This window comes from Cryptomeria japonica, chromosome 10 (genome assembly GCF_030272615.1).
Source record: "Cryptomeria japonica chromosome 10, Sugi_1.0, whole genome shotgun sequence".
Taxonomy (NCBI): Eukaryota; Viridiplantae; Streptophyta; class Pinopsida; order Cupressales; family Cupressaceae; genus Cryptomeria; species Cryptomeria japonica.
Window position 1 is genome coordinate 217153391 of NC_081414.1, and position 13100 is coordinate 217166490.

The 13100-nt window shown below is 34.1% G+C and overlaps 1 protein-coding gene across 1 annotated transcript; it reads right to left on the bottom strand.

Annotated features, from left to right (window-relative positions):
* Positions 1 to 1854: 1854 nt before the first annotated feature.
* Positions 1855 to 3837, bottom strand: LOC131054228 (trans-cinnamate:CoA ligase, peroxisomal). Its single transcript, XM_057988684.2, has one exon. The coding sequence runs from the start codon at positions 3787 to 3789 to the stop codon at positions 2062 to 2064; it is 1728 nt and encodes a 575-aa protein (XP_057844667.2). The 5' UTR covers positions 3790 to 3837; the 3' UTR covers positions 1855 to 2061.
* Positions 3838 to 13100: the final 9263 nt, after the last annotated feature.

Sequence of the window (13100 nt, forward strand, 5' to 3'; positions counted from 1 at the left end):
AAAGATTATACCATCACATGTCCAATAGGGTTTGGATCTCCATTCTTCCTATCTCCATTGATCTTGTTTGATATATTTGCTCTCAGATTTTATGTGTGCACAAGAGCTCAACAAAGAACGGAAATGTGGTTGCAAGTAGGCTTGATCGCATATGAAAGTTCGAAAGCGTAGAGTAGTTAGGTAGTCAAGGATTAATAATGAAGGAAGCATCTCCTTATATAGAAGACACTATAAGAAATGGAGGGATAAGATTGAGAGGTGTAAAAGATAAATGGTTGGCTATGATTAGAGGGTAAGTAGAGAAAATAAGAAAATAATGAGAGGGTAGATAGTGTAGGAATTAAGAGATGAATGACATGTGTCATGGGTAGAAAAGGTTAATGAATTAATTAAATAAATAAAGATTTATTTCATTAATAGAGGAAGTGGGATCAATTAAATAAATAAAAGTATTTATTTAATTTAGAAAAAGGATAATTTAAATAAATGAATGTATTTATTTAAATGAGAAATAAGGCTAGAAGAGGATAAATGAATGAATTAAATAAATAAGGATTTATTTAATTAATAGAAGAATTAGGCTAAAATAATTAAATAAATAAAGATATTTATTTAATTGGACTGGACAATTTTAAGTGTCTACAGAAGTTTATCAAAATGACGACGGATTTTTCATTGTCATTGAAAAGAGTATGGAAAATATGTTTTGAAAAATTCAATATGGTTGATTGTAAATGAACCTTGACTCCAATTATTCATGGGATTGCATTAAATAAAAAGGATGATGTTGAAATAAATGTTAAAAAAAAAAAGTGTTGATATTTCTAATTCACATAAGACATAAAGACCATATATTGCTTATTCGGTCTCACTTATTTTTACATATATAGCTGAGCCATCTGAAATTCATATGAATAAAATGAAGAGAATAATGAGCTGCAAATTTTAGTCTTCATTATTATACTTCTTAAAAGTTCGAACTTATTGGCTTTCTGTATTCTGATTGGAGAGCCAATCTGAATGACCAGAAGTCGACATCCAATAATCTGTTTGCTCTTTTATTTATAGAAGTAGAGTATATTGGAGTCACCTCTACATGTATACAACAAGCATTATGGTTCTGAACAGTGTTTATAAAAAATTTTCCCTGCCTTTTTTCTAAGGCTGCGAACTCTTTAAGGGCATTGGCCTTGCTGTTTGTAAAGATGAAAAAATGAAAATTGCATGTGCAACCAATAATATTGTTTAGAAATTGCAACGTATGATTTTATTTTTTTCCTACACGCTCGTTTGCTCAATTCTCAATTGTGGCTGAAACATGTTTATCATTCTCAATATTATTGTTTGCTGCAAGTATTAATATTTATTTCCCCTTTCCTTACTGTTATATCTATTCTTTCAGAATAAACAATCGAATCATTTCAGAGTGTGCAGATGACTATACGCGCTACTTTTTTGTGTAGTTATCAAAATACTAATTGACTAATCTGAACGACGTCTTTCCCCAAGCAATGATTCGTAAAGCAACAATCAACCAAGTGTTTATATATTTATATGCCAACGTTAATCAACCAGAGCAAAGAACAGAACCACCTGTCGGCCGGTAAAGATGTCAGTTTAATTCGTTAAAGAAATCTCTTGTCACTACCTACGACAACAGCGAAATGCACCTTCACGTTGGATCAGTTCGTGGGCGGCAATAAATTACAAACCCAATAAATTATTGAAATTTTATAATCCAATCTAACATTTTCAAGTTAGTAATGATACCCACAAGGTGCATCATCAATTCCAGATACCCTGGATCGAAGCAGACAAAAACTAGAAATGAAAACAAACAGATACTAGAATTGACAACATCTTTGACTAAATGAAATTCGGTACAAAAATGGTGGATGACTATATGGTGGCATTTTGCTAGTGAATATATTGTGGTCAGGACTTTATACCAATAACGTCTTTACTACAATGTTTTATGTATGGGTATTAACTATGTACGTAAATGAAACTTGGGTCAAGCCCAGATACAAATCACCTAAACACCACTGTACTCATAATTACTTATAGCCTAGATCGAGCAACAACATAGTGCTGCTCCTGCTGATCATTATAGACTGAAACAGATCGATTTTGCTGTTTGGGTTTTGCTGCAGGCTTCTTGCGGGCTGTCTTAGAAGGGGCAACGCCGGAGGCCAACTTCTTGGCCATGTCTCTGAGAAGAAACTTCTGAATTTTCCCAGTGGAGGTCTTGGGCAGCTCCATGAAAACAACAGCCTTGGGGACCATATAATGAGGAAGCTTATCTCTGCAGAAGCGAATAACATCCTCTTCTGTGATAGCCCCCCTGGCCAGAACAAAAGCGCAGGGGGTCTCTCCCCAGTGAGGATGCGGCATGGCCACAACGGCAGCTTCAGTGACATCAGGATGCGAGTAAAGCACAGACTCAACCTCCACGCTACTGATATTCTCCCCACCAGATATAATAACATCCTTCGACCGGTCCTTAATTTCCACATACCCATCAGGATAAGCAACCCCAACATCCCCTGTATGAAACCACCCACCAGCAAAAGCCTCAGCCGTTCCACGCTCATCCCTTAGATACCCCTTCATAAGACTACTCCCCCGAATCATAATCTCCCCCATCGTTGCCCCATCACGAGCCACGCTCCGCATGTTCTCCGGGTCCTTCACATCGAAATCCGCCAAACTAAGCACTCCCACACCCTGCCTCCGTTTCAGAGCTCCGCGCTCCTTCACTGTCAGACCGTCCCACTCGGTTTTCCATTCACAAGCCAGAGCAGGACCCGTGGCCTCCGTGAGCCCGTAGGCGTGCGTCACACGGAACCCAATTGCCTCCATCTTAGCAACCACGGCGTCCGGAGGAGGCGCACCGCCGGTCAGAACGTCCACCCGGGTAACAACCGGGCGTTTCTCCTCGGGTTTGGCGTTCAACAGAATGTTGAACACAATGGGCGCACAACAGAGATGCGTTACTCGGTGTTGGGCAATGGAGGAGTAAATTTCCCCCGCAGAGGTGCTCCGAATGCAGACATTTGTTCCCCCTCGGGCCGCCACGGCCCAAGTGAACGTCCACCCGTTGCAGTGGAACATAGGAAGAGTCCATAGATAAACAGCCTCAGTTCCCATTTCCCAAAGCAAAAGCATCGAGAGACTGCTCAAATAAGCTCCTCTATGACTATACACAACTCCTTTGGGAGCCGAAGTGGTTCCCGAGGTGTAATTCAGAGCAATTGAGTCCCACTCATCAGAGGGCCTCAGGAATTCAAAGCACGGGTCTCCACCACGGACCAAATCCTCGTATGTGATCATCCCTTTTGCAAAGGGATCGTCGTGTATGACGACCACACGAGGCAAATGGGCACCCGCCATGGACGCCAGTGCCTCGTTTGCTAGCCCCAGGAGCTCGTGATCCACGAGCAGGACTTTGGCTTGGGAATGACAGAGAATTGTGGCCACATTGGAAGCATTCAGTCGGGTGTTAATGGTGTTCAGCACGGCTCCGGCCATGGGAACTGCAAAATGGGATTCGTACAGAGCAGGCACATTGGGTGCCAGAATGGACACCACATCGCCTCTTTGTACTTGCAGAGAATTCACGAGTGCAGAAGCGACCCTTCGGCATCGATCCATAGTCTGTGCCCACGTAAATCTCACGTCGCCATAGATTACAGACGTACGCTCTGCATACACCACGGCTGCTCTTTCCAGAAAACTCAGAGGCGTCAAAGCCACATAATTCGCCTCACATTTCGCTAAGCTCTCCATTGCTGATTGTACAGAGATTTTACAGAGCTTTTCTATACAAAAAATTTAATGCACACACTTTGTAGATGAGATGTGCTCAAAGGTGGTACTTATTTATACCCGTGGCAGGGGAGGGAAAAGGAGAGAAGTATCCCCACCAGGGCTCTTGTCGCAATCGAGTCAAAAACAGTTTTAGTGTGAAATGTCCGGTAATTCCATCATGGAATTAAAGCACTTAGAAAATCTGAAGAAAGTGGCCGGAAATTCATTGGAAGCTGGAGAATTCCCAATTCCAATTCCAAGTTTGAACGAAGACTGTAAACTTATTGGGACTCTTGACCACACAAACATGGATCTGTTGGCTAAATCTGGTTGGACTGAATTGCTCCGCTGGCTGCGCTGACCGTACATTGATCGAATTTTTTAACCACGAGCCTTCGCCTTAACAGGCGACATTTCGTTTTCGTGCTTTGGTCAAATGCACGAGATCCTTCTCCTCCTCCCTTTGGACAGGTGAAATGAATGGAAATTGAACTGAACTATGAGTTACGGTAACTGTTGTTTTGGCTTATGTGGTTTGAGTTGAATCGTATTTTACGTATACGAATAATTTCTACAATTGAAAGAAAAAAGGTTTCCTTAATTTTACAAATCCGTATCCCGATTTTTTTGGTTAGTCATATATATTGTTTTGACCCTTCTTTTCTCTCGTCCTCTTATTATTTTTCTTGGTTTGTGGGGCCTTCATTTCATTTTTTTTATTTTCTTTTCTTAACGATAAATCAGGTAAGAGAGAGGAGCCAATATGTGTAATAATGGTGCTCTAAAAATATCATGTCAATGCTTTTCCTAAAAAAAGTACCTCTAAAATTCAAAAAATAACCAATGATATGATGCCACATTTGTGCACAAGTAAACATGACTTAGTGCACACCTATGGGACTTATGACAATTTGGGGTCATTTTGGACACTTGAACAAATATGCATGTTGATGCACGCTGATGTAGCATCATATTTGACCATATGGACTTGAAATTTTGTTTTTGAGTAGGGGACTTGACAAGTAAGCTGCTATGTAAAATCGAATCTTTTTTTAAATGTCCACATATGACTTTGAGAAGTGTGAAGTTAGGGTGCACACCTTCTGGTTCCTCTCCCCTAGTATGATTCAAAATATTGGTAAGAAAAATAAATTTATATAATTCAATGTAGTGTGATCAAAATAGTGATAAGAAAAATAAATTTATATAGTTCAACGGTCAATCTAAAAAGTTTACAAAAAGTTTCCATGTGTATTAGTTTTACTATCATGACTTTTGAATTGTCATTTTAAAATGGAACAATTTATATATATATATATATAATTTGTATGATAAATAAATAATTAATTTTTTAAAATAATAATTACTGTAATTTTTGTTAACCATAGGGGATTTTTCTTATCTCAAAGATGTCCCCATGACTTGATCGATAGCCCGCAGGGGACCCACCTTTAATGCGACTGGGTAAACCGACTTCTTAGTCTGGACAAGGTTTGAACTTACATTGATCGTTTGTGTGCAAGGCTCAACCAACTCATCTACACCCCAAAGTCATATACGCATTTTTTTTTTTTTTATTATGATTTTTGAATTGTTACCCCATGTCCCCATGCGACTGCTTAAGTGCAATTTATGCTTAAAATTAAGCAGCTAGAGTGTTCCCATGCAATTTTTTAATTAAGAAGAAAGGATAAATTGGAATCTTTTCCTATTTAAGTGGAGTAGCAGCTACTTAAAACTTGAAAATAAGCTTTGAAAAAAAGTGGGGGCTGGAAATAAGTAGCAACTACTTATTGAGAAGATTGACACATGGCTCTCCAATTTTTTTTCCCTCTTTTTTATTTGTTTCTAATTTTTTCTCCAAAATTTATGTGACCAATTAATATTAAAGATTTCTTTTAATAATGTAATTTAAGATGACTGCTTATTTTATAAGCAACCAAATTTAACATTCATGGGGCCACCAACTCCACAAATTGATGCTAAAAAAATGGAGCAGCGACTACTAGCCAAAATAAGCTAAGCAGCGGCATGGGGACCTCAATTGGACTTTTTGAATTGTTATTGCAGAATTAGACACACAATTTTGTGTCATGATTTACATATAATTTATATGATAAATAACAATCAAAATTTTTAAACTTTTATATTTTTATTTGTATGATAGAAGTGGTGTATTGACTTTACTTTTAACAATAGTATCATAAAAATGTTGTTTTGAAGATTAGAAAATTCTCTCAAATTTAAAGTTAAATTATTTATAATGGTTTTGAAAAGAATTGGGTTAAAATAATTTATTAATGTTTTGGATTATACTCTATAATTTATTATTAGGATTACAAAGAATATTAAAAATAGTAAAACTAAGTATATTCTAAATTATTAAAAATATCATATTCTATAATTAAATTATTATTTTAGGATTAGAAGTTACTGTTAAATTTAAATTTTAATAATTTAGAATGTCTTTGATAAGAATTGTGTGAATTTTTTAATTAATGGTTTGGATTATTTTCTATAATTTAATATTAGGTTGAAAAAAAGAATATTAGAAATAGTAAAATTAATAATTTTATAATTTATATAATTATAATTTATATATATATATAAATTATAAAAATGTCATATTATTAAGATGAGAAAGATTATCAAAAATAGTAAACGTAATAATATTTTTAATCAAGTATATAAATTACAAAAAAATGTATTCCACACACACACACACACATACGTATATGTGTATACATATATACACATATATACATATCATATATACATATACATGCATACACATATATATATACATACATATATATACATATACATATACATATACATATACATATACATATATATACATGCACACGCGCACACACACACCCTATATATATATATATATATATATATATATATATATATATATATATATATATATATATTCCATAATTAAACTATTGTTTTGAATATTAGAGATTACTCTCAAATTTAAATGTTAATTATTTAGAATTTATAATTATGTAAGAATTTCTTATTTATTTATTTTCGCATTCTTCTCCATAATTTATTTTTAAAATGAGAAAGAATATCAAAATAGCAAAACTAATAATATTTTAAATTATTTGTTTAAATAAAAATATCATTATTATTAAATTTTAATTTCAAAGTAAAATTTAAACAATCAATGTACTTCAACTTGACACTAATTAAATATAAACATAATTAATAAGAAAAATAGATATCAATGTGAAGTTCAAATACTTGATACTGCAAATATTAAAAATTTACATTGCAAAAGTTTTGTCTGTATATGAGGTGGAATTTTATACTATACAAAAAAAATTAAAGAAAGTATGAACTTTTATCAAATTTTCAAAAAAAAAAATCTCTCAATCCTTAGTGGTCTTATAAGAACCTTTCAACTTCACCAATAGACCAAGAGCACGTTGACTCATATTTTTATTTTTACTATCATGACTTTTGAATTCTTGTTTCAAAATTAGACACTCGATTTGTGTCATGATTTGTATGTAATTTATATGATAAATAAACAATTAAATTTTTAAAAATAAATGATAGTTACTTTAATATTTTTATTTGTATGGTAGAGGTGTATTTACTTTACATTTAACAATAGTATCACAAAACTGTTATTTTGAATATTATAATCACAAAACTGTTGTTTTGAATATTATAATCACAAAATTGGTGTATGCTCTCGAATTTAAAGTTAAATTATTTATAATGGTTTTGATAAGAATTGGGTTAAAATGCTTTATTAATGTTTTAGATTATATTCTATAATTTATTATTAGGATGGGAAGAATATTAGAAATAGTAAAACTAAGAATATTTTAAATTATGAAAATATCATATTCTACGATTAAATAATTGCTTTAGGGTTAGAAATTACTCTTAAATTTAAATGTTAATAACTTAGAATGTTTTTATAAGAATTGTGTGAAAAAATTATTAATGTTTTGGATTATATTCTATAATTTAATATTAGGTTGGCAAAGAATATTAGAAATAGTAAAATTAATAATATTCTAAATTATCTATATAAATTATAAAATACCATATTTCATGATTAAATTGCTATTTTGAGGATTAGTGGTTATTCTCAAATTTAAATGTCAATTATGTTTTATAATATTTTTATAAGAATTGTGTAAGGACTTTTATTAATGTTATGGATTGCATTATATAATTTACTTTTAAGATGAGAAAGAATATCAAAAATAGTAAAAGTAATAATATTTTAAATCATGTATATAAATTACAAAAATATTGTATTTCATAATTAAATTATAGTTTTGAGGATTAGAGGTTAGAATGTTTTTTATAAGAATTGTATAAGGATTTTTATTAATGTTATGGATTACATTTTATAATTTATTATTAGGATAGAGAAAGAATATCAAAATAGTAATCTAATAATATTTTAAATTAATTATGTAAATAAAAAAAATATCACATTCCATAATTAAACTATTGTTTTGAATGTTAGAGATTACTCTCAAATTTAAATGTCAATTATTTAGAATTTTAGATATAAGAATTATGTAAGATTTCTTATTAATTTTTTGGATTCTTTTCCATAATTTATTATTAAAATGAGAAAGAATATCAAAATAATAAAACTCCAAAAGATAGGAGGTAAATTATTAATTAGAAGCCACCAAGGGAAAGAAAGAGCCAAAATTTCTTCATTAATCGCATCAAAGGACCATTTGAGGGCCCTGAAGGTGGTTTGACCAACTGCCCAAAATTGTTTATGCAGACCCTCTAATTGAGATTTATTGTATTTGAAGAAAATAACAAATAGACCTTTGTGAATCATTCTACAGAAAGAAATTGAACCCTAGTTTTCTAACCCATACATTTTTCATCAAATCATCAAGAAATTTCCTAGTCGGACATTTATCCATGTTAGTTACAGCAAAGAAAATAGCAATATCTTGGAGTCTCTTATTTTTAAGTTCAAGGGCATCGGTCATGGCATCGTTAGGAGAGATAGAGAAAGTACAAGGAGCCAAGGCAGGGTCCTTACCTCATTCTTTGTCTCTGCCATTGATGCCTGTAGACGAAGCACTTACCAGAGAGAACTTGGCCTCTTGCGAGACCTGCACAACATCACCAACGATGGTGTCTCAGAAGGATTTACCAAGGATTTCTTCCTCGATGTCTTTAGTAAAAGGCATGTGGGTCACGTCCAACCCATTAATCCCTACCTCCATCAAGCATTAACTACTCCTGGCCTCCCTCGTACATGCAATAACTACACCCACCTTGGCAGTAGGTCAGAAACATGAAAGAAAGAAGAGGAAATTCTTACCACCTTGGAGGAGGTCTTACGCCTCCTCCATATGTAGGAGCGCGAAGCTCGATGCCAGGATCGTGAGGGGTCCACGTCAACCCTAATTGCAGACCCTAGTTCCAGACCAATCTCCAAGTATCTTGTTATCCAATCTCCAACTATCTTTTGGAATTTCATTCTACAAGTGCTTGAACCGATAGGAAAAGTCGTTAGAGTTGATCACTCTACGAATCTTGTCCCCAATCTAGATGCCAGAGTCTTGATCTCTATCAATCTGAGAGTTGACATACCTAGATTTCTTGATATCAAACTATGGGATGAATCCTTCACCTGTATTCTGGAAACCCTAGGTGGTCTGAACTCGTGCTTCCTATGTAGGAGGGAAGGACACGTCAGGCGATCTTTCCCTATCCTTTCTAGAAGGTCTAAGCCTAATGTTATCTCGTATGGGGCCAACGCGAATAAAGATGGCCCTACTCTGCCCAATTCATCATCTAAGCCTGCTAAAGAACCTTTTGTTAGAGATAAATTAGACTCCCTTAGCAAGGCCATCAATATTGCAGTGGCTAGTTTCCCTAAGGCTCAACCGTTTGATCTCCCTAACTTTGAAATAAATTCTGACTTCGGCCCCTTTAATGCAGAACCCACCCCCCCCCCCCCACTCGGCAGTTTTTGTAGTCATCTCCCAGATGGAATAAATTGATGACTCTAGTTTTCAGGTGGTTTCAAGGAAAAATAAAAGGTCTAAAAAGAAAAATGCCCAACAATTGGCCTTGGAAAAAATTAGGGCCAGAGGGCAACAAAATTCTCATTCTGCCAAATCAGACTTTGTGCAAGAAAGGTCTAGAAGCCCTCTAGAGAATTTGACAATGACCAACCCTGGCAAGGACTCTCATGTCAAGTCAATAGTCAAAAATTTTGAAGGAATTGATCGTGGGGGTGATGTTAATAGGAGTAGGGCTGCAACCCCCCTTGCCCTCAGTGATCCTCAATATGCTCTCACAAATAGTCAATCCCAAGCTGGGGATAATCCACCCGACCTGACATTAGTGCAGAATGATTCGTTGGACCATCCAAGGCATGAGGATTTCTCCCCTCATTCTATCCTCATCATGTCCTCGACCCTTGTTCCCGTGAAAGCTAATCCCTTGATTGATGATGATAACATGTCCTTTATGAGATTATCTTGGCTGCTCCAACAATTGACAATACTAGAACCCTTTGCTATCCTGAGATAGGAATGACTGAGGGGGATTCCTAGGAAGATGCCTCCTCAGTGGACATTCATGAGTCTGAGGTGGAAACTGAATTGAGATCCAACTTATCGACCATTAATGGTGAGGAATTAAAGGATACAGACATCCTAAATGAGGAAATCTCTGAGGGTGAAGCACTCACTAGAAGGAAAAGAGGGAGGTTGTTAGGCTCTAAAAACAAACTCTCTCCCATGCATAAAAAATCTAACTGAAAGGCGAGTATCCCTAAATGCTTTAACATTCAAGGCTAACAAGAATGATAAATAATTGATTGTTCTCCATGAAATGTCTATCCTGGAATATCTTGGGGCTAGAATCCCCAGACAAGAAATATATGGTGAGAAGAGTGCTTAATAGTCATAAGGACTTGGAAATATATGGCGACGAAAGTGAATCAGATCCCCCTGGGAGTGTAAAAAATGGTAAGTTGCAAAACAAAAAAATTATACACTACAAATTTATCGAATCCTATAGCAAATATAGAAGAAAAAACTTTCTTTATGAAAAATTTGGTGATTGGCCAATAATATCAAGGGTGGGAAAATGTTGTTTACAGAAGTAGGGAGAGCGTATAAAAATCACATCATTGTTGAAGGTTTTTTTCCTAGTTAACTGTCCTAATGGGAAAAAGGAAAAAGAAATTTTAGGGGGGAAATGCCACATGATAGATAGATCAAGGTGGTTCATTGTCAATTGGAGACCAAATTTCAACCCTCTAGAAGAAGAATTTGGGAGAGCACTGCCATTGATCAAATTCTATAATCTACCATTAAAATACTAGAATGGAGAATCATTGGAAACCCTAGCCAACAAAATTGAGGAATCATTAAAATAAATGGGAAATAGCAATTGGTGAATGTGGAATGTATGTTAGAGTATGGATTATATCAAATCCAAATGAAAAAGGGTGGGAAGAATTAAAAATTGTAACGGATCAAGGAACCTAGAGGCAAAAGGTGGAATTGGATCAAGCCTCAAAATATTCCATTGATTGTCTTAGCACAGAGCATAGGAATAGTGAATGTCCTCTAAAAAGAAAATGACAAAAAAGTATCGGAATAACCCCTCAAGTTCAAAGAAGCTAGAGAGCACAATAAGGGAAAATAATACAAGTCAAAATGAGGATAAGTGGACTTAGGATATGGATAAAATATCAAACCCCCCTTCATAGGCAGGAAGAGAGGAGAATTCAAATGAGAAGCCTTCTAGTCTAAAATAAGGTTTAGAATGAAATATGAAGGGGGAGATGTGTTTAATGGAGGATGATAACTAGATCAAAAATATGGAAACAAACAATAATGCTAACAACTTGAGGTTTTTTTCTACTTTTTTGGGATAACTAGTGAGTGTAGGGGAATAACGTTAGTGAAAGAACGGGGAAGTAGGGGTATGGTACTTTTGGGGATAGTGTTTCTGACGAATCGAGAGAACATAGTGGAAATTTTAGAGGAAGGATAAATATAAGAGGAAGAAATATGGGAGGTGGAGAGCATAGATCTAGACAAGGAAGTTGAAAAATAAAAGGAAAAATTAGGTATTTGTCAAGTAGAACTGTCAAAAATGGCTCCTAATTGTGAGGAGGCTAAACAAAACAAATCCACCAAAGAAAATCTTTGACAAGATCGAGAGGCTAATGAATAGCAAAAAATTACAAGGACATTAAGATCATGGAAGAGTATCACCCTTGCCCAAGGGGCCATGAGGTTCTCATCATGGAATGTTAGGGGCACGAATGCCCCTAACAAAAAGTTCATTAAATCACATGAATATTTAAAATTTTATGTGTAATTTATAAAATTATTTTCCAATTTGTCTATTTGTATATGTGTATATTTAAATTTGAAGTAAGAGAGAACCATTATCTATTGGAGAACAATTGATTTATTTGTATTGGTGAAAGATTTTCTCATGTTGACCTTTTTTATTCATAGAGGTTTTCTCATATAAAAATATTGTATATTATCTTTATTTTCTATTATTTTATTTTTTATTTTAGATTATATGCACTATTTCTATTATATAGTTTTATTGAGCTTCCTTTCCTCATTTTCAAATTTTAATATAAACCATCTCAAAGATAAAATTACCATAAACTAATCAATGGCTCACACATTTTCCTACATTCATATCCTTGACAATTTACTATTAAATGAACTCTAATCATCAAAACCAACAAAAATATCTATAAATTAAACAAAGGAAAATATATCATGAATGCTTATGAATTGGTGTCAAAAGCTTATGAAAATGATTATAGTGTAAGAATAGTAATATTGTCCCTTAATATTTCATTACACAAATATTTTTTAATAAAATGAGTACAAGTTAAGAGTGCATAGGTCATGTGATGAGGCTCTTTAAGCTTATACCTTCTATTATTTAGTTTATTTGTCTTGAACAAACTAAGTTCATTAAATACGCATATGTCTTTGACGATATAAGTGTTATTTTAGAAGGAATGGAATGGTCTTGGTTCTCTCAACAATATGCAATTTTAAATAAAAATATTTTTACCAAGGCTAATGACTCCTTTAAGAAGCCTTATATTCTTGTCATGCTTCAAGTGCTTAGGTTCAGTTCTTTATTTATTTTCTATACATTTTTTTTGTGCCTCGACATGTGTTATCATATCAATGGTCAACAATCTAAGCCATTTATAACTTTTTTATCAATTCATCAAGCTACCCTTTTGTGCCTCAACTTGTGCTTGCAACAAA